Raw genomic sequence first — 17991 nt, forward strand, 5'->3', positions numbered from 1 at the left:
GATAGGTTACAAGGACCAGCCTGGGGACCTCTTAAAGGCCAGGTTATAACCCTAGTACAGGTTATATCCCTAGTACAGGTTATAACCCTAGTACAGGTAGAGCTCTAGTACATGTTGTAAATCTATATACCTTGTACATGTAGTAAACGTACGTACCAAGTACAGCAGTACAGTTATATATGTACTCAACTTGTACTGGGTTTGACTTGCTACATCTGAGGGCCTATCCTGCCAGAGACCATACTACAACTACCTGGACTGAAGCTTCAGGTTTTAGTCACAGCCACTCAGTTCCATGAGAGAGTGGCATGAGAGTCAGGATGAGTGGCTGCTCTGCATGTGAGGAGACTGAGAGCCTGTTTATCTGAGACTGTCAGCATGGTGTTGAGGTCTGACTGGTGCTCTCCTCCACGCAGGGACCCAGAGGAAACAAGGGACCTCAAGGTGACAGGGTGAGTCAACGTCTTTTTGTCACACAAACACTACAGTAGGAGAGGGTGTATTTGTGTCTAGTTTCTTACAGTGGCGATTTACCTCTTTGTTTTGATGTTTACCTGTGTGTGTGTATTTTTATTTACCTGTGTGTGGATGTTTACCTGGTTGTTTAGGCATGTCTATTTACCTGTGCGAGTAGATGTTTCCTCCTGTGTGTGTGGATGTGTACCTGTGTGTGTGGATGTGTACCTGTGTGTGTGGATGTGTACCTGTGTGTGTGGATGTGTACCTGTGTGTGTGGATGTCTCACGTTTTTGCGACCACCTGTGTACAAAGATGTGAACCGGTCATGTCAACGTGGATAGGCCACACCCCCTTGTGACACAAGTCGTGACACAGTTGCCCACATTCTCAGTGTTGATGACATCAGCAACAACGGATATTTGTATTAATAATAACTATTGTTTTAACTATCATGGATGTCTTGACTTTATTAGCATTTGATCAGACCAGTCTTCGGCCAAGGTGCCATTCCCAAGGTTCCATAGCCTGTCGCTAGCTGTAGCATACTGTGCACAGTATGATTGAAACACACTGATTGAAACAGTCCCGACTCTTCCCAGTCTCAGAGGAAGTATCCCAGCTGGGTTTCCTAACAGTGGTGTGCTCCTCTCGCAGGGTATTCAAGGCCCTGATGGTAAAGATGGCATCCCAGGCCTCCCCGGACCCCCCGGCCCCCCCGGACCCCCTGGACTTGGAGGAGTAAGTCTGCATGCCTGGTCAAAATGGCCGACGACACCCCTCTTTGTTATTGTGCTCTGTGACATCACCAGAAACATGTCTGAACTTGGAGTCGAAGTTTCTTCTCAAAATGACGATCATGTTCATTATTATGTGTTTGACACAGTTTGCTCAAATGCTCTGACAGGGGAAGGGTCAGATTGGATTAGCCTCTTGATTTCTCTTCATGACCCCTATGACCTCAGTTATGACTTTGTAACCTGATGACCTTTGACCCTTTGTCCTTTTGACCTCTTTGACCCCATGACTCCATCTTGGTTCATTGGTGACCCCATAAGATACAAGCTTAGTCATGTATAAAAAAAAACTTTTTAATTAAATGATTGAGGTTACAACGATTTCAAAGCAGAAATTTGTATTAGATGATTACCCAGCTATGAATCTTAACCAATCACAGTTTAAACTGTAAAACTCTAGTCTTAGTTTTTTTAAATGTTTGAATGTTGAATTTCGGAATTTGTTTGGATTTTGAGTTTGACTGTCACGACTGCCTTTTGTACAAGCACTCACCAGATCCAAACCTCTTGGATCTGGTGATTAGTGTTAATCAATAGAGAATCAGTAAAGTTTTTCCTTACAAACCTCTTGGATCTGGTGATTAGTGTTAATCAATAGAGAATCAGTAAAGTTTTTCCTTACAAACCTCTTGGATCTGGTGATTAGTGTTAATCAATAGAGAATCAGTAAAGTTTTTCCTTACAAACCTCTTGGATCTGGTGATTAGTGTTAATCAATAGAGAATCAGTAAAGTTTTTCCTTACAAACCGACAGGATTTGAACACTTCCCCAATGAGAATCTTAACTGGTTCTTCTTCTCTTCTGACAGAACTTTGCTGCTCAGTATGATGGTTCTAAAGGACCTGAGCCTGGACCTGGGCCCTCTGTAAGACACACACACACACTTACACACATAGACACGTAGACACACACATACAGACCCATAGACACACACATACACACACATAAATGCACACATGCACACTTACGCAAATTGACACACACACATACACATGCAAACACACTTGCACAGAGATATCTGTTTTGTTTGAAGATGGACACAGACGTGGTGATTATTTATAACTTGTTTTGTTTTATCTGTTCAGGGTCTGATGGGAGCTAGAGGTCCACCTGGACCCCCTGGATCCCCTGTAAGTACACACACACACACACACACACACACACACACACACATATACACACACATACAGATACTTCTTGTTTGACTACATTTGGAGACCTGCCCCATTTCATTTAGCATCTATACCAATCCACACATCCGTTTGAACTCTAGCTATTAAGGTTTCAAGTTATCCAGTGAACATATTTCCCTTCGGACATGTGAAAGCTGATGTGTGGTTTTGACCCACAGGGACCTCAAGGATTCCAAGGACATGCTGGAGAGCCAGGAGAGCCGGGACAGACTGTAAGGGTTCACAGGAGGACAATCCTGTTTCTCATTTGTATTTCTCACTTTTGTTTTTCATCAGTAATGTGGAGACTAAGCTACCATCTACCCAGGTGACCTTAGAGACCTTAACTTGGCCCCTGTCTCTCTCTTTCTCCTTCTCCTCTCTCTGTCTGTTCTCTGTCCTCTTTCTTTACCTCTCTCCTTCTCTTCTCTTTCATTATCGCTCTCTCTTCCTCTCTGATTTTCTATCTCTCCTTCCTCTCTCTCTCCGACTCTTCTCTCTTTATCTCTCTCTCTCTCCTTTCTCCTCTCTCTCCCTCTTTTTCTCTCCTCCTCTCTCCTCCTCTCCTCCTCTACCTCTCTCCTCTGTCTTCTCTCCTTTCTCTCCTCCTCTCCTCTCTCTTCTCTCCTTTCTCTCCTCCTCTCTCTCTCCTCTCTCTCTCCTCCTCTCTCCACAGGGTCCAGTCGGTGCTCGTGGCCCCCCAGGCCCCCTAGGCAAGGCTGGTGAGGATGTAAGTATACATTTTGCTTAGAAGTCTCCTGCAATTCATCTTGATATTCATCTTGTAAAAGTAAAAAATATAAATGAAAAGTACACCTAGAGAGTGTATACCCTAAACCATAAATGGGACTTAATAGATTTGTGATATATCTTTACAAATGTGTTGACTTCTTGTCCTGATTGACTTCCTGTCTGGATTGACTTCCTGTCCTGATTGACTTCCTGTCCTGATTGACTTCCTGTCCTGATTGACTTCCTGTCCTGATTGACTTCCTAGTCTGATTGACTTCCTAGTCTGATTGACTTCTTGACCTGATTGACTTCCTGTCCTGATTGACTTCCTGTCCTGATTGACTTCTTATCCTGATTGACTTCCTGTCCTGATTGACTTCCTGTCCTGGTTGATGCAGGGTAACAATGGCAGACCTGGCAAACCTGGAGATAGAGGCGTAGCAGGAGCTCAGGTAAGGACGATCAAACACACACACACACCTACACGGATCTCTCACACACACACACACTTTCACCACCCCCGCCCCCTAGATGGATGTGTGACCCTGTTCCTCTCCTTCCCAGGGTGCCCGTGGATTCCCCGGAACTCCTGGACTTCCTGGAATGAAGGGACACAGAGTGAGTGAACACCATTGCCTCTGGAACACTGGGCTGTGGCTTACTTTATATCTGTTTCTCCTGCTTTTCCGGATAATTGGCCTCGTCATAAACCTAACTGAACACTACTGGAAGAGGAGGTGTAGGCCTAGCTGTCAACTCCCGTAGGATTCCCTATGTTTGAGTTTGTGCTTCCTTCTTCCTGGGAAATTTATGGTCAATCAGGAAGTGTATGCTGATTCGACAGCCTCTGCCCTGCATCTATAGACCTGGCAGAGTTTGATTGGCCAGAGAACAATGGAGATGCGATTTGATTGGCCAGAGCATGAAGGAGATGGTTCCTCTTCCGGCTGCAATTCACATCGGCAGCTAGCTTGTCAGCCATCTTTCAACTTCCAAGTCCCGGTTGCCCAAAAGGAGAACACTCACTTGTTTCTCACGTGTGTTTCAGGGATACAACGGTCTGGACGGACGCAAAGGAGAGTCTGGTGCCGCTGGCGCCAAGGTAACGCTTCAACCAGGTCACACACATCCTACCTCTCTGTCACAACCTTCACAAGCACCTGAGGCACATCTATCAAAACATCTCTGGGGATGATACTCCAGTCAACACAGGTTCACAAGAGGACAAGATGTGAAGTTATTGTTTTTACACACATGCTCTGTAGCTACCCATCCACAGTGGTATCAGACATCATCGATCCATATGGGAAGTTGACCTCAGTTGACCTATGACCTTGGAGCCTGATGTGACCTCTCTCTCTCTCCTGCTTCCCCCAGGGTGAGACCGGTGCCCATGGAAACGGTGGAACCCCTGGACAGGCTGTGAGTTTGATTATGAAATGGCTTTATGAATTACTGTACAAGCAACTGTGGATACAATGTAAATGTTCACAATATTTGATTTGTGTGAGCCCCGTGGTACATTTATATTTAACTATGTATGTTCCTCCCTCTCTTCCACCCTCCCTCCTCCTCTCCCCTCCCCTCCTCTCCCCCCTCCCTCCTCCTCTCCCCTCCTCTCCCCTCCTCTCCCTCCCTGCAGGGGTCTCGTGGTATGCCCGGTGAGAGAGGCCGTGCCGGCCCTGCTGGCCCCGCTGGTGCACGTGGTGCTGACGGCAACACCGGACCCTCCGGACCTGCTGTGAGTTCTGACCTCCCCCAGACCCGCCCATCACCACCTAGCTGACCCGCCCATCACCACCTAGCTGACCTCCCCCAGACCCGCCCATCACCACCTAGCTGACCCGCCCATCACCACCTAGCTGACCCCCCCCCAGACCCGCCCATCACCACCTAGCTGACCTCCCCCAGACCCGCCCATCACCACCTAGCTGACCTCCCCCAGACCCGCCCATCACCACCTAGCTGACCCCCCCCCCCCAGACCCACCCATCACCACCTAGCTGACCTCCCCCAGACCCGCCTATCACCACCTAGCTGGTGACCCCACCCTGCGACCTGTCTTGACTTTGCCCTTTGATCCCAATGTTGACCTGGTGTGCTTCCTGCTTCCTGTTCCCAGGGTCCTCTTGGAGCTGCAGGACCCCCTGGCTTCCCTGGCGCCCCAGGTCCTAAGGTCAGTAGGGTTCACAACCCTGAAGTATATTCTTTAACACTTTTAATGTTTTTTTTAAACATATATAAACCTTTTCTGTGTTGTCTGACAGGGAGAACTCGGCCCTGCTGGTTCTTCGGGTCCATCTGGGCCCCAGGGAGGAAGAGGAGAGCCCGGTGTCAACGGAGTCGCTGGCCCAGTTGGACCCCCTGTGAGTGGTTCAGTCCTTCTCCTAACACCCGACTCCAGAATCCTAACTCCCTCTCTCTCTCTCTCTCTCTCTCTCTCTCTCTGCTGCTCACCTCAGCCTGACCAGTCTCTTCTCCTCCTCTCTAGGGTAACCCTGGCAACAACGGTTTGAACGGAGCCAAGGGAGCTGCTGTAAGTACACCTGCCACAGGAAGTGGTCATTGATAGGTCAGAAGTCACTTCTGGTTCTAGACAGGAAGTGCACTGAGTGACAACTTAGCATGAGTGTTGGAATAACTGATGCACTGAGCAAAACGTCAACACAAATAACTGCAGTCTTTTTGACTCTGGATTCTATCATCTTCAATAAGGAATGTAGGATTGCATCTGCTTGAACATCCAGTTCACCTGTGTGTGTGTGTGTTCCAGGGTCTCCCCGGTGTCGGTGGAGTTCCTGGTTTCCCAGGACCAAGAGGAGGACCCGGACCCCAGGGGCCTCAAGGCCCCTCAGGAGCCAGAGGCCTGGGAGTGAGTACACACACACAACACACTCTGACATCACACACAACACTCTGACATCACACACAACACACTCTGACATCACACACAACACTCTGACATCACACACAACACACTGACATCACACACAACACACTCTGACATCACACACAACACTCTGACATCACACACAACACTCTGACATCACACACAACACACTGACATCACACACAACACACTGACATCACACACAACACACTGACATCACACACAACACACTCTGACATCACACACAACACACTGACATCACACACAACACACTCTGACATCACACACAACACACTCTGACCTCACACCTAACACACACTCTGACCTTATACACACACTTACCTTACACACACTGACTTTACACACACACATACTTACCTTACACACACTCTGACTTTACACGCACACATACTTACCTTACACACACTTACCTCACATGCAACACACACCGACCTCATAGACCACACAGACTGTACTGTGACTGGAGCTGGTGATGTTCCACACACCCGCTCCACACAGACTGTACTGTGACTGGAGCTGGTGATGTTCCACACACCTGCTCCACACAGAGTTTCCTCACAGCTGGAGGCCGGGCAGAAGCGCTGATGTGTGTGTCTGACCTTGCAGGGTGATCCTGGACCTGCTGGAGTGAAGGGAGATGGCGGTGTCAAGGGAGAGCCAGTGAGTATCCTCTCTGCTCGGTGTAGCTTAGTGGTCAGAGCATTTCACTGCAGTGTGAGAGGTTGTGGGTTCAAATCCCTTCCCTGCATTTTTGCTTTTGATAAATGTTTTTATATGTTAGTGTCATCGTTATTATTGTTATTGCAGTAGTCCTGTGGTTGTTAACCTCTATGTTCTCCTCCAGGGTCACTCTGGACCCCAGGGGGCCCCTGGCCCCGCAGGGGAAGAGGGGAAGAGAGGACCCACCGGAGAGCTGGGAGCCACTGGCCCTGCCGGCCTCCGTGGAGCCAGGGTGAGTCCCTCTGTAGTCCCTACCGGTTACTGGGAGCTAAGTGGAGGGGTAGGGACTGTCCCAGTCTGCCTAGCATCAGCGTGACTCCTGTGTGTGTGTTCCTGTCCCACAGGGTGCTGCTGGAACCAGAGGTCTGCCTGGACTCGAGGGAAGATCTGGCCCCATCGTAAGTTTGTTTAACCCTGAATTTGTTATTTTAAGGTACATCTCATCCCTCCTTACTCAGAGATAAAGAGGATGTCCCTCTGTAGATAGGGAGCAAATAATAATGAATCTTACTACCTCCTCCTCTTCCTCCTCCCTCCTCCCTCTTCTTCCTCCACCTCCTCTTCCTCCACCTCCTCCTCAGGGCATGCCTGGTAACCGTGGTGCCACTGGTCCATCTGGAGCCCGCGGTCCCCCTGGTGATGCTGGACGTGCTGGCGAGCCTGGTCTTACTGGAGCCAGAGTGAGTCTCTCTCACACACACACACACACACACACACACACACACACACATGAATGTGTGAGAGAGCTTGAGCGACCTGTGTTCTGCATCTCCAGGGTCTCCCAGGAAGTTCTGGAAGCTCTGGTCCCCCTGGAAAGGAAGGCCCCTCTGTGAGTATACTGTACTCTACTGCCCTTTACTGTACTCTACTGCCCTTTACTGTACTCTACTGCCTTCTACTGTACTCTACTGCCCTTTACTGTACTCTACTGCCCTTTACTCTACTGCCCTCTACTGTACTGTACTCTACTGCCCTCTACTCTACTGCCCTCTACTCTACTATACTGCCCTTCTCTGTACTCTACTGCCCTCTACTCTACTCTCCTTCCCTCTACTCTACTGCCCTCTACTCTACTAAACTGCCCTCCTCTGTATTCTACTGCCCTCTACTCTACTGCCCTCTACTCTAATAAACTTCCCTCCTCTGTACTCTACTGTATTCTACTGCCCTGTACTCTACTGCCCTCTACTGTCTTGTCTGACCTCCTGTGGTGTTGTCCTGTCCCAGGGTGCTGGAGGTCAGGATGGTCGTACCGGCCCCCCTGGTCCCACCGGACCCCGTGGCCAGCCCGGTAACATCGGCTTCCCCGGCCCCAAAGGACCCGCTGTGAGTGGAACGATCAATCTGGATCAGACGTCATCCCTCTGGGGGAACCCAGCTGGGATGTCCCTAATCTGAGAGGATGTCTGTCGTTCGTTAGAATGAATGTTGTTAATCTAACCATCAGTTTAATTCTAGTGTCCCACACTGCTATCAGTGTAGGTCAGAAAAAGAAACACTTGCTGATCTGACGAATCTCTCTCTCATGCGCTTTCTCTCTTCCTCTCTCTCTCTCTCTTCCTCTGTCTCTCTCTCTTCCTCTCTCTCTATCTTCCTCTCTCTCTGTCTCTCTCTCTCTCTCTTCCTCTCTCTCTCTCTCTCTCTCTTCCTCTGTCTCTCTCTCTTCCTCTCTCTCTATCTTCCTCTCTCTGTCTCTCTCTCTCTCTTCCTCTCTCTCTCTGTCTCTCTCTCTCTCTCTCTCTATGTCTCTCTCTCTCTCTCAGGGTGAGAACGGTAAAGGAGGAGAGAAAGGACCAGGAGGTCCCACCGGTCTCAGAGTAAGTTTCACCTCTACAGACGTAGAATAATCATAATATCTTACCCCAGAACTACACAGACGTAGAATAATCCTAATCCCTCACCCCAGAACTCCCTAGGGATGAAAACCTCTCACCATCCTTCTCTGTTCTCTCTGTTCAGGGTGCCCCCGGTCCCGATGGCAACAACGGCCCCGGCGGCCCAGTCGGACAAGTCGTAAGTACCCCAAGAACCAGCCCACAGGAGGCTCCCGGTGCGATGGCTCGCGTTAGCGAACTGCTACAACCGCAGAAGGAGCCTACCTCTCCTAGGACTTCCTGGTTGTGATGGAACGTATGTGTTGACCCCTGACCTCTTCTCTGTCGCCAGGGTAACGCAGGAGAGAAGGGAGAGCAAGGACCCGCTGGAGCTCCTGGTTTCCAGGTTGGTCTCGTCTCAGTAACACTACGTCACACTTCTCCCTCCTGTGGAAAGTCTGTTTACGAGTTGCCAGTGTTGTAGAGTGGTACCTGGTCAGGTGCAGTAGTAGCAGTATGTGATAAGAGTGAAAGGTACCCTTTCAAGTAGGACTGGGATTAACTATGTTCAGGTTCTCTTGGATTAACCATGTTCAGGATAAATGGGATTAACCATGTTCAGGGTCTCTTGTATTAACCATGTTCAGGGTCTCTTGGATTAACCATGTTCAGGGTCTCTTGGATTAACCATGTTCAGGGTCTCTTGGATTAACCATGTTCAGGGTTAGTGGGATTAACCATGTTCAGGGTTAGTGGGATTAACCATGTTCAGGGTCTCTCGGATTAACCATGTTCAGGGTTAGTGGGATTAACCATGTTCAGGGTTAGTGGGATTAACCATGTTCTGTGCTCAGGGTCTGCCTGGCCCCGCTGGTGCTGTTGGAGAGGGAGGCAAGCCTGGAGACAGAGTAAGTCACACACACAAACACACTCACACTCTGACTCACACACACTTAACACACATTTTTTAATTTGGTCAACTATAAACAAATCTTGTTTTGTTTGTAGGGTATCCCCGGAGACCAGGGACTCCCAGGGCCTGCTGGTGGCAAGGTGAGTCTACCTATCTTCTCTCACACCTGTCCAACTCTACACCGCACACACACACACTCACGGGTGGTTACTGACTGTGTGTGTGTTTCAGGGAGAGCGTGGGAACCCAGGACCTGCAGGTTCTGCTGGACCCCAGGGAGCCATTGGTGCTCGTGGACCTGCTGGAACCCCAGGGCCTGATGGTGGCAAGGTAGCTCACCAGCACTCACCTGTCGGAGATAAACACCCTAAAGCTGACAGGTGTACCACTGGAGCATAGATACAGGTGTACCATACAATAAACAATGTCCGACAGATACAGTAGGAACTAAATCACATCCTGTTGTCTGTAAAGGAGTTTAGAATAGAACGTTCATCTTAAAGATGTTTGTGGCAGTAGGAACCTTTGTGGGTGGAACCATTCTTGTGGTCTTTGTTTTAGGGAGAGCCTGGTTCTGCTGGACCGGCCGGTGCCCAGGGTCACCAGGGGGCTGGTGGGATGCCTGGAGAGCGTGGTGCTGGTGGCACTGCTGGACCCAAGGGAGAGAAGGTAGGTGCCCCAAAATGTGCCACCTGTTTCCTCCCTTATCCCTCTCATCCCTCCCTTCCCTTCCTCCTTTCCTTCTCCCTCCCCCCCCCTCCCTTGTTTGTTGATTTATTTAAAAAGACACATTTGGCTGACACATTTTACAGCAGCTCAAATTATTCTCTGTTTGACCCTGTTTCCTGTCTCCCTAACACAGGGAGAGGGAGGACACCGTGGACTGGAAGGAAACTTGGGAAGAGATGGCGCCCGTGTAAGTCCCTCTCCTCAAGTTGTTTACCAGTAAACATCAACAAGTTACTAGTAAATAAGTTACTAGTCAATATCATCACGCAACTAGTCAACAAGTTACTAGTAAACATGTAACTAGAAAACAAGTAACTCCTAAATATCGGTAAACATGTAACTAGTAAACAAGTAACTCATAAACATCAGTAAACACCCTATAGTTATCCTGGTGTCCTGCCGGCACGAGAGTGTGAGCATGTCACTTCCTGTCTCGTTCAGGGTGCCCCCGGACCCAGTGGCCCCCCAGGACCTGCCGGAGCTAATGGCGACAAGGTAAACACACACCCCCCCACATCACTACGGCAACCCCAAGAAAAAAGAGTATATTATACTGAAAGCATAATTCAGTATTACACTCTTCTGACGCGTCTGCTTGTGTTGTTGTGGTTCAGGGTGAGACCGGATCCTTCGGACCAGCTGGTCCTGCTGGACTCCGTGGCCCACCTGTAAGTCTGCACCCCCCGTCACTTTATTTACTGTTTAGGAAACATACCAACCTTATCACAGCCTGGTCACACTGACATCTGAAGCATGTTGTGCTCTGAGAGCAGAACCTGTTTTCTGCTACAGGTTCACAGCAGAGAACACAGAGAGAGAGAGAGAGAGAGAGAGAGAGAGAGAGAGAGAGAGAGAGAGAGAGAGAGAGAGAGGAAAGAGAGGGGGGAGAAAGGAAGAAAAAGAGATGGTCCAGGAGATGTTGTGTGTTTGAGGGCTGACCCGTGTGTTTGAGGGCTGACCCGTGTGTTTGAGGGCTGACCCGTGTGTTTGAGGGCTGACCCGTGTGTTTGAGGGCTGACCCGTGTGTTTGAGGGCTGACCCGTGTGTTTGACCTTGCAGGGAGAGAGAGGAGAGGGCGGCCCTGCTGGGCCTCCAGGATTCGCCGGACCCCCTGTAAGAGCTCCGTCACACACACACCTTCTCACAGTTACACACACTGAAACACACTCATCTCATCCGCCACTCGTTCATTTGTTTACGGTCGCAGGACCACACACACGCTCATATCAAACATTTGATACACAAACACACATACTTATGTCAGCCACCATTGTACTTATGTCAGACACACACTTGTCAACCACCATTTCATACACAAACACACAGTCACCATAGCGACCACTGACGTGTGACTCTCTCTCCAGGGTGCTGGTGGTCAAGCTGGACCCAAGGGAGAGCGAGGCCCCGCTGGAGGAAAGGGAGACCTTGGCCTGGCAGGACCTTCAGGGCCCGCCGGACAGTCTGGACCCCCTGTACGTCTCCCACACACCCTCTACACACACACACACCCTCTGCACACACACACCTTGTACACACACACACACCCTCTAACTGCTGTTTCCTGACTGTGTGCGTAGGGTGCTGCAGGTCCTGCAGGACCCCCTGGTGCTCGTGGTGACGGTGGACCTAACGTAAGTACACACACACACCATCGTGGTTGTGGGGTTGTATCTCTGGGGTAACCTGTGTGTGTGTGTGTTCCCTCTCAGGGTCTGACTGGTTTCCCTGGTGCTGCTGGCAGAGTTGGAACTCCCGGCCCTGCTGTGAGTACTCCCACACATTAAACACACCAACACACACAAACTTAAACAATCACACACACATTTAAAACACACTCCCCACACACCCTCTCTCTTCCTGGTTTCCACAATAACGACAAGCTCCCCCCTCTCCTGCAGGGTATTGTTGGACCCCCAGGCCCTCTCGGCCCCAGTGGAAAGGACGGCCCACGCGGGCCCCGTGGAGACGCCGGACCCGGAGGAGCCCAGGGAGAGCAGGGCATGGTTGGGCCCGCCGGCCTGGCTGGAGACAAGGGACCTTCTGGAGAGAGCGGACCCCCTGTGAGTGGCCCCTCGCCCGCACCCTCGTCCAGCCTCACTCTGGAGTCTGAGGGTCGCTAACGACGTTGATACAATCTCAGCTAACTCGCAAAGAAGATGATTGTCGAATCGGAGTTAGACGTGACACCTGTCTGTGTGTGTGTGCAGGGTTCTCCAGGTTCCCCAGGACCCTCTGGTCAGCTTGGTTCTCAGGGATTCAGTGGTCTTCCAGGTTCCAGAGGAGACCGTGGTCTTCCAGGTGGAGCTGGTGGAGTTGTGAGTAAACCTGTTCTGTCTCAAACACCCTCGTCGTGTCCTCACTTCACAGCTGAAATAACAGCGACTGACAAAAGCATTTTCTTCAGCTAGTTGCTAAATCGCATTGGATATCACTGCGCAGGCGTACAACTTAACAGCATAAGGCATATCCCTACACCAGGCCATCAGTAGAAGCTAAAACAAAACAGTTCCCACAGTGAATGTATAATATCACATCTCCTCACACACATCAGGACTCTAAACTAGATCTAAACTAGATTCAAAATGGCCCGCCCTGGCAGGTACATGGTTTAAAGAAGTGTGTCTGACGGAGTGTGTGTTTCCCTGGCCCTGTGCTTCTCCGCGTCTCTCAGGGTGAGCCTGGTAGAGTTGGACCATCCGGAGCCCCCGGCCCTCGCGGCCCCGCAGGCAACATCGGTATGCCCGGCATGACCGGAGGACAGGGAGAGGCTGGCCGTGAGGTAAGGAGCCACGCCCAACCTTTCAACCCTACACACCTCAGCTTTGCCACGCCGTGACAACTTACGCGGTCGCCATAACAACTGACGTGGTCGTGTGACTCTCTACAGGGTAGCCCTGGCAACGATGGTCCTCCTGGACGACCTGGTGCAGCTGGATTCAAGGTGACACGACACACACACACACACACACACACTGGATCTGGAACTGAAGTCCTCTGAACCTGAGCTGTAACCTTTGACCTGTGTGTTAGGGTGACCGTGGTGAGCCTGGATCTCCAGGAGCGATGGGATTGGCTGGAGCCCCAGGACCCGCAGGGCCCGCCGGAGCTGTCGGCCGCCCTGGAAGCCGAGGAGAGTCTGTACGTCTGTCTACTCACTCATCCTCCACTCTCTCTCACTCACTCACTCATCCTCCACTCTCTCTCACTCGCTCACTCATCCTCCACTCTCTCTCACTCACTCACTCACTCATCCTCCACTCTCTCACTCATTGATTCATTAAAATATATTTGTTTACTTTTTAGTATTAACAATGTAACATATGCTTCACAGAGGGCTTCATCCATTCACTCCATCCTCCACTCACTCACTCACTGACCAGTCACTCATTGATTCATTCAGTGATTCATTCATCCATTCTGCTCCGTCCAGGGTTCCGTTGGTGCTTCTGGTGCTGTTGGACCTGCCGGAGCTAGGGGTGTCCCTGTAAGCAGACCGCTGGACACACTAGTCAACATCTGATAGCATGCTACATTTATCTTATTTATCATATCTTATTTATGAACGTCAGTGCTATTTCAGTTGACCAAAATTGTGTGTGTGTGTGTTTGTCAGGGCCCCGCTGGGCCCCGTGGTGAGAAGGGAGTCGCCGGAGAGAAGGGAGACCGAGGCATGAAGGGCCTGAGAGGACATGGGGGTCTGCAGGGCATGCCTGGACCCAACGTACGTGATAGAACACACCCAGTGTACACACACTCACTCCGTCTAAACACACGCACACTCCTCAAACCCTGTCTACACACACACTCCTAGATCCCACCTGGTCCTGGTGTGTGTGCAGGCTTCAGTAATCATGTCTCTCTCTCTCTCTCTCTCTCTCTCTCTCTCTCTCTCTCTCTCTCTCTCAGGGTCCTTCTGGTGATTCTGGTTCTGCTGGTCCTGCCGGACCTGCTGGACCTAGAGTAAGTAAACTACATTTCCCACAATGCACCACTAATCTTATTGCACCTCTTCTCACAGAGGCATATGGAAATATGCTCACGAGTCTTTGACATACCGTAGTTTTATCAACAGTTGCCGTTATCACTCTCCATTTACTCCACTGCAGGCCTTGTGTTTAACAGTGTTTTCTTGGCCTCTTCTCTCTTGTCCTCTCCTCTCTTCTGTCCTCCCCTCTCCTCCTCTCCTCCACCCCCCACCTCCTGCCCTCCCCTCCCACGTGCAGGGCCCTGCTGGACCCCACGGCCCAGCTGGTAAGGATGGCAGAGCTGGATCCCATGGTGCTATCGGACCCGCCGGTAACCGTGGACCCCCTGGACACCTTGGACCTGCTGTGAGTGCTCCTCCCCTCCCCTCACTCTCAGGCAGTCAGCAAGCCTGTCAGGAGTAGAAAGAAAAAATTGTACCAACAGTAAACGCATGATACCATATTTCCTCATTCACAACAGCACAAAATCAAATGTAGGCAGTAAGGCAAGCGCCAGACTGGTTAAAGCTACCCAGGTATCTGTTCTTAGCTAACACCTCCCCTCCCTCCAGGGTCCTCCTGGCTCCCCTGGTCTCCCCGGCCCCCCCGGCCCCGCCGGCGGTGGATACGACGTGTCCGGAGGCTACGATGAGTACAGGGCCGACCAGCCCGCCCTCAGAGCCAAGGACTACGAGGTGGACGCCACCATCAAGTCCCTGAACTCCCAGATCGAGAACCTGCTCTCCCCCGAGGGCTCCAGGAAGAACCCAGCCCGCACCTGCAGAGACATCCGCCTCGGACACCCCGAATGGACCAGCGGTGAGTGTGCAGCCGGACACTCAGATAGCTTAGCTACCTTTTCAGTGTGTGAGAGGGAATAGGAAAGGTTGATCGTTTGTCGATTTGCTGATGAAGAACTTTCTTCCTGACGCAAAGTAACCTCTATCTCTCTCTCTGACCTGTCTCTCTCCCTGACGCAAGCGAACCTTTCTCTCTCTGACCTGTCTCTCTCCCTGACGCAAGCAAACCTCTCTCTCTCTGACCTGTCTCTCTTCCTGACACAAACTAACGTCTGTCTCTCCCTCCCTCCAGGCTACTACTGGATCGACCCCAACCAGGGCTGCATCATGGATGCCATCAAGGTCTTCTGTGACTTCTCCTCTGGCCAGACCTGCATCTACGCCCACCCCGAGAGCATCGCCCGCAAGAACTGGCACAGGAGCTCCCAGGACAAGAAGCACGTCTGGTTCGGAGAGACCATCAATGGCGGTACTGAGGTGAGCGGACATGAGAGACCTCTCGCCATAATCTCGCTAATTGACAGACTGGGTTGACTAGCTTGTTAGACATCATAGCCTTTCTCTATGTCTAGGAGGTTCTTGTTTAGAGAACAAGAACAATGTCAATATATTTCAGTGTGTAGGACTAGACATGATCTCCCTTGTTAGGATGCTTGACCCAAGTCTTTATGATTACTTTAAGGTTTAAGGTTGACCCATTCAAATATATTCAAATGTTTTACTGTTACTTTAATTCCAAAAGGGGACATAATGACAAAAGCCTTACCTAGTATTTTTACAGTACCATAGTATCGTAGTACACATCCTCTGTCACAGTACAGTCACAGTTTGAACTCTAAAACAAACAATTTGGTCTGACTTCCAGTTCGCGTACAACGACGAGACCCTGAGCCCACAGAGCATGGCAACTCAGCTGGCTTTCATGCGCCTGCTGGCTAACCAGGCTAGCCAGAACGTCACCTACCACTGCAAGAACAGCGTGGCCTACATGGACGCAGAGAGCGGTAACCTGAAGAAGGCCGTGCTGCTGCAAGGGTCAAACGACGTGGAGCTGAGAGCCGAGGGAAACAGCCGCTTCACCTTCAACGTGCTGGAGGATGGTTGCACTGTAAGTACTAGCTAAGCTACGACATGGCTTAAGTAAACTAGCCTAGTTTAACGGATTCCAAAGTGTTAAGGAGTCAAACTAGCTAGCTAACGTGTCCTTGTTCGTTTCGTTTCTGTCTCTCGTTGCCGTCTCTTACAATTTGACGTTACTTTCTAATTAATTTAGCAGACGGTTTTATCTAAAGTGACAAACAAATGTGCATGTATTGAAAGTACAGCAGAAAAGTATGCTACGTTTTTATTTGTCTCGTTGAGGTGGAATTGCTGAAATTAAGGCTGTATGCAGTACTAACGTTACTAGACAGGATGTCTGTGATGACAATACATCCTTATGGAGCATAGTGCATGATAACATGGGATTCAGGGCAGGGCTTAAAAACATTTTGCTCAGGATACAAACAGCAAATTAGGTTTGTTCTCATGGAGCTGCCAAACCTTAGTGATCTGCATTTTCTGAAACTGTGCTTCCTCCTTCTGTGTCTCTCACCTCCGCAGAAACACACTGGCCAGTGGAGCAAGACAGTCATCGAATACAGAACAAATAAACCATCTCGTCTGCCCATCCTCGACATTGCTCCTTTGGACATTGGTGGAGCTGAACAGGAGTTTGGTTTGGACATTGGCCCAGTCTGTTTCAAATAAATAGACTCATGATAAATTAAAAAAAAGAGAGAAAGAAAGAAAAAGCGACAAAAATCTCTGCCCTTCTTTCTGTGTTTGTTTTTTTTTTTTTGATACCGATTGCCGATTTCTCTCTGCGCATCCACTTGCTTAAACTGGCCCCCCTATTGGAGTGGACTAAAGGACTGGATGGAGCGTTGTGCAATGCAAATTAATACAGCAGCCCTAACAGACGCGGAAAACACCTTGTGGGACATGTCATCATTTTGTAAAAAATAAAAAGAAGTGTAATAAAAACGCTGAAAGTATGCATCATTTTGTGGTCTTTGTATATCTTCCAAAGAGGAGGTTTAAAACCACAACTTTCCAAAATCAAATGGTTTAAACTACCTCATGCCTGTACTTAAGGAAATAATATTGAAAAACCAGATCCACAACCTAGATGTTATGAGTTGTAAGGCTTCAAGCTTTGTCATGTATGAAAGGTGCTCACTTACTTGAAGCAGAGATCTATGGTGCTAACATGCCGCTGTGGAGTAAACCACTTTTACTGTATTACTTTGTATTGACTTTGACGAGTCTTGCACAGGTCCCACTAATAACCCCCATTTTAAGCAGGTGGAATGTTCCTAAATCGGATGTTTGTCTTGTTTTTTTATTTTCTAGAATTTTCTTTTTTGTTCAGGCCTTTCTCTTTTACATCCCCATCCACTGTTCATTCTGACAGCACATTCATCATTTTTCAACAGGCTTTATGCGGCCTCTCTTTCTCAAAATAAAAGCCACAAAGTTTATTGTACCTATTTTGTATATGTGAGATGTTTAAATAAATTGTGAAAAGTTCTGAAATAAAGCATGTCCAATGTTCCAAAACACACCATTTAATGACTTAAGTGCTTTAATGTATAATGATGAGAACATTAAATGAGATTGGAGTTGAAGCATCCTAGTTGTTTTTGAGGTTTATACATAGAAACCAAACGTTATGTATTATTTAAAACGAAAACTACAAATTATAGTAAGAAGCGCTCTTTTTTTTGTGGTTTAAAAAAAGTACATCAACCTTCACCTGTTGCAAAAGTTGTGTACTTGCTGTCAAATGACTATTTCCATTGTGTTAAATTACAAAAACATTCCTTGTAAATACATTTCTCACTGCATTCCTTCATATATGTGTTCCTGGCATGATTCCAATAACACTTTATAATCCAATAAAGAGATGTGATTTGGATCACAAAGGCTTGCGAAGAGCT

General features: G+C 49.2%; 1 protein-coding gene across 1 annotated transcript; it reads left to right on the forward strand.

Annotated features, from left to right (window-relative positions):
• Positions 1-416: 416 nt before the first annotated feature.
• On the forward strand, positions 417-17048 carry col1a2 (collagen, type I, alpha 2; the record flags this gene model as incomplete). The annotated part of the gene is given in 48 exon segments (XM_067255985.1): positions 417-452; positions 1114-1197; positions 2063-2119; positions 2340-2384; positions 2606-2659; positions 3103-3156; positions 3557-3610; positions 3723-3776; positions 4207-4260; positions 4536-4580; positions 4801-4899; positions 5281-5334; positions 5426-5524; positions 5650-5694; positions 5932-6030; positions 6676-6729; positions 6914-7021; positions 7134-7187; positions 7371-7469; positions 7565-7618; positions 8017-8115; positions 8553-8606; positions 8749-8802; positions 8956-9009; positions 9458-9511; positions 9612-9656; positions 9748-9846; positions 10078-10185; positions 10379-10432; positions 10687-10740; positions 10860-10913; positions 11305-11358; positions 11610-11717; positions 11823-11876; positions 11955-12008; positions 12144-12305; positions 12453-12560; positions 12917-13024; positions 13133-13186; positions 13276-13383; positions 13676-13729; positions 13859-13966; positions 14152-14205; positions 14469-14576; positions 14783-15029; positions 15303-15487; positions 15876-16118; positions 16613-17048. Coding segments are annotated over 48 exon segments (3987 nt in total), but the record flags the coding sequence as incomplete, so codon positions are not given.
• Between the last annotated feature and the right edge of the window lie 943 nt (positions 17049-17991).

This window comes from Osmerus mordax, chromosome 18 (genome assembly GCF_038355195.1).
Source record: "Osmerus mordax isolate fOsmMor3 chromosome 18, fOsmMor3.pri, whole genome shotgun sequence".
Taxonomy (NCBI): Eukaryota; Metazoa; Chordata; class Actinopteri; order Osmeriformes; family Osmeridae; genus Osmerus; species Osmerus mordax.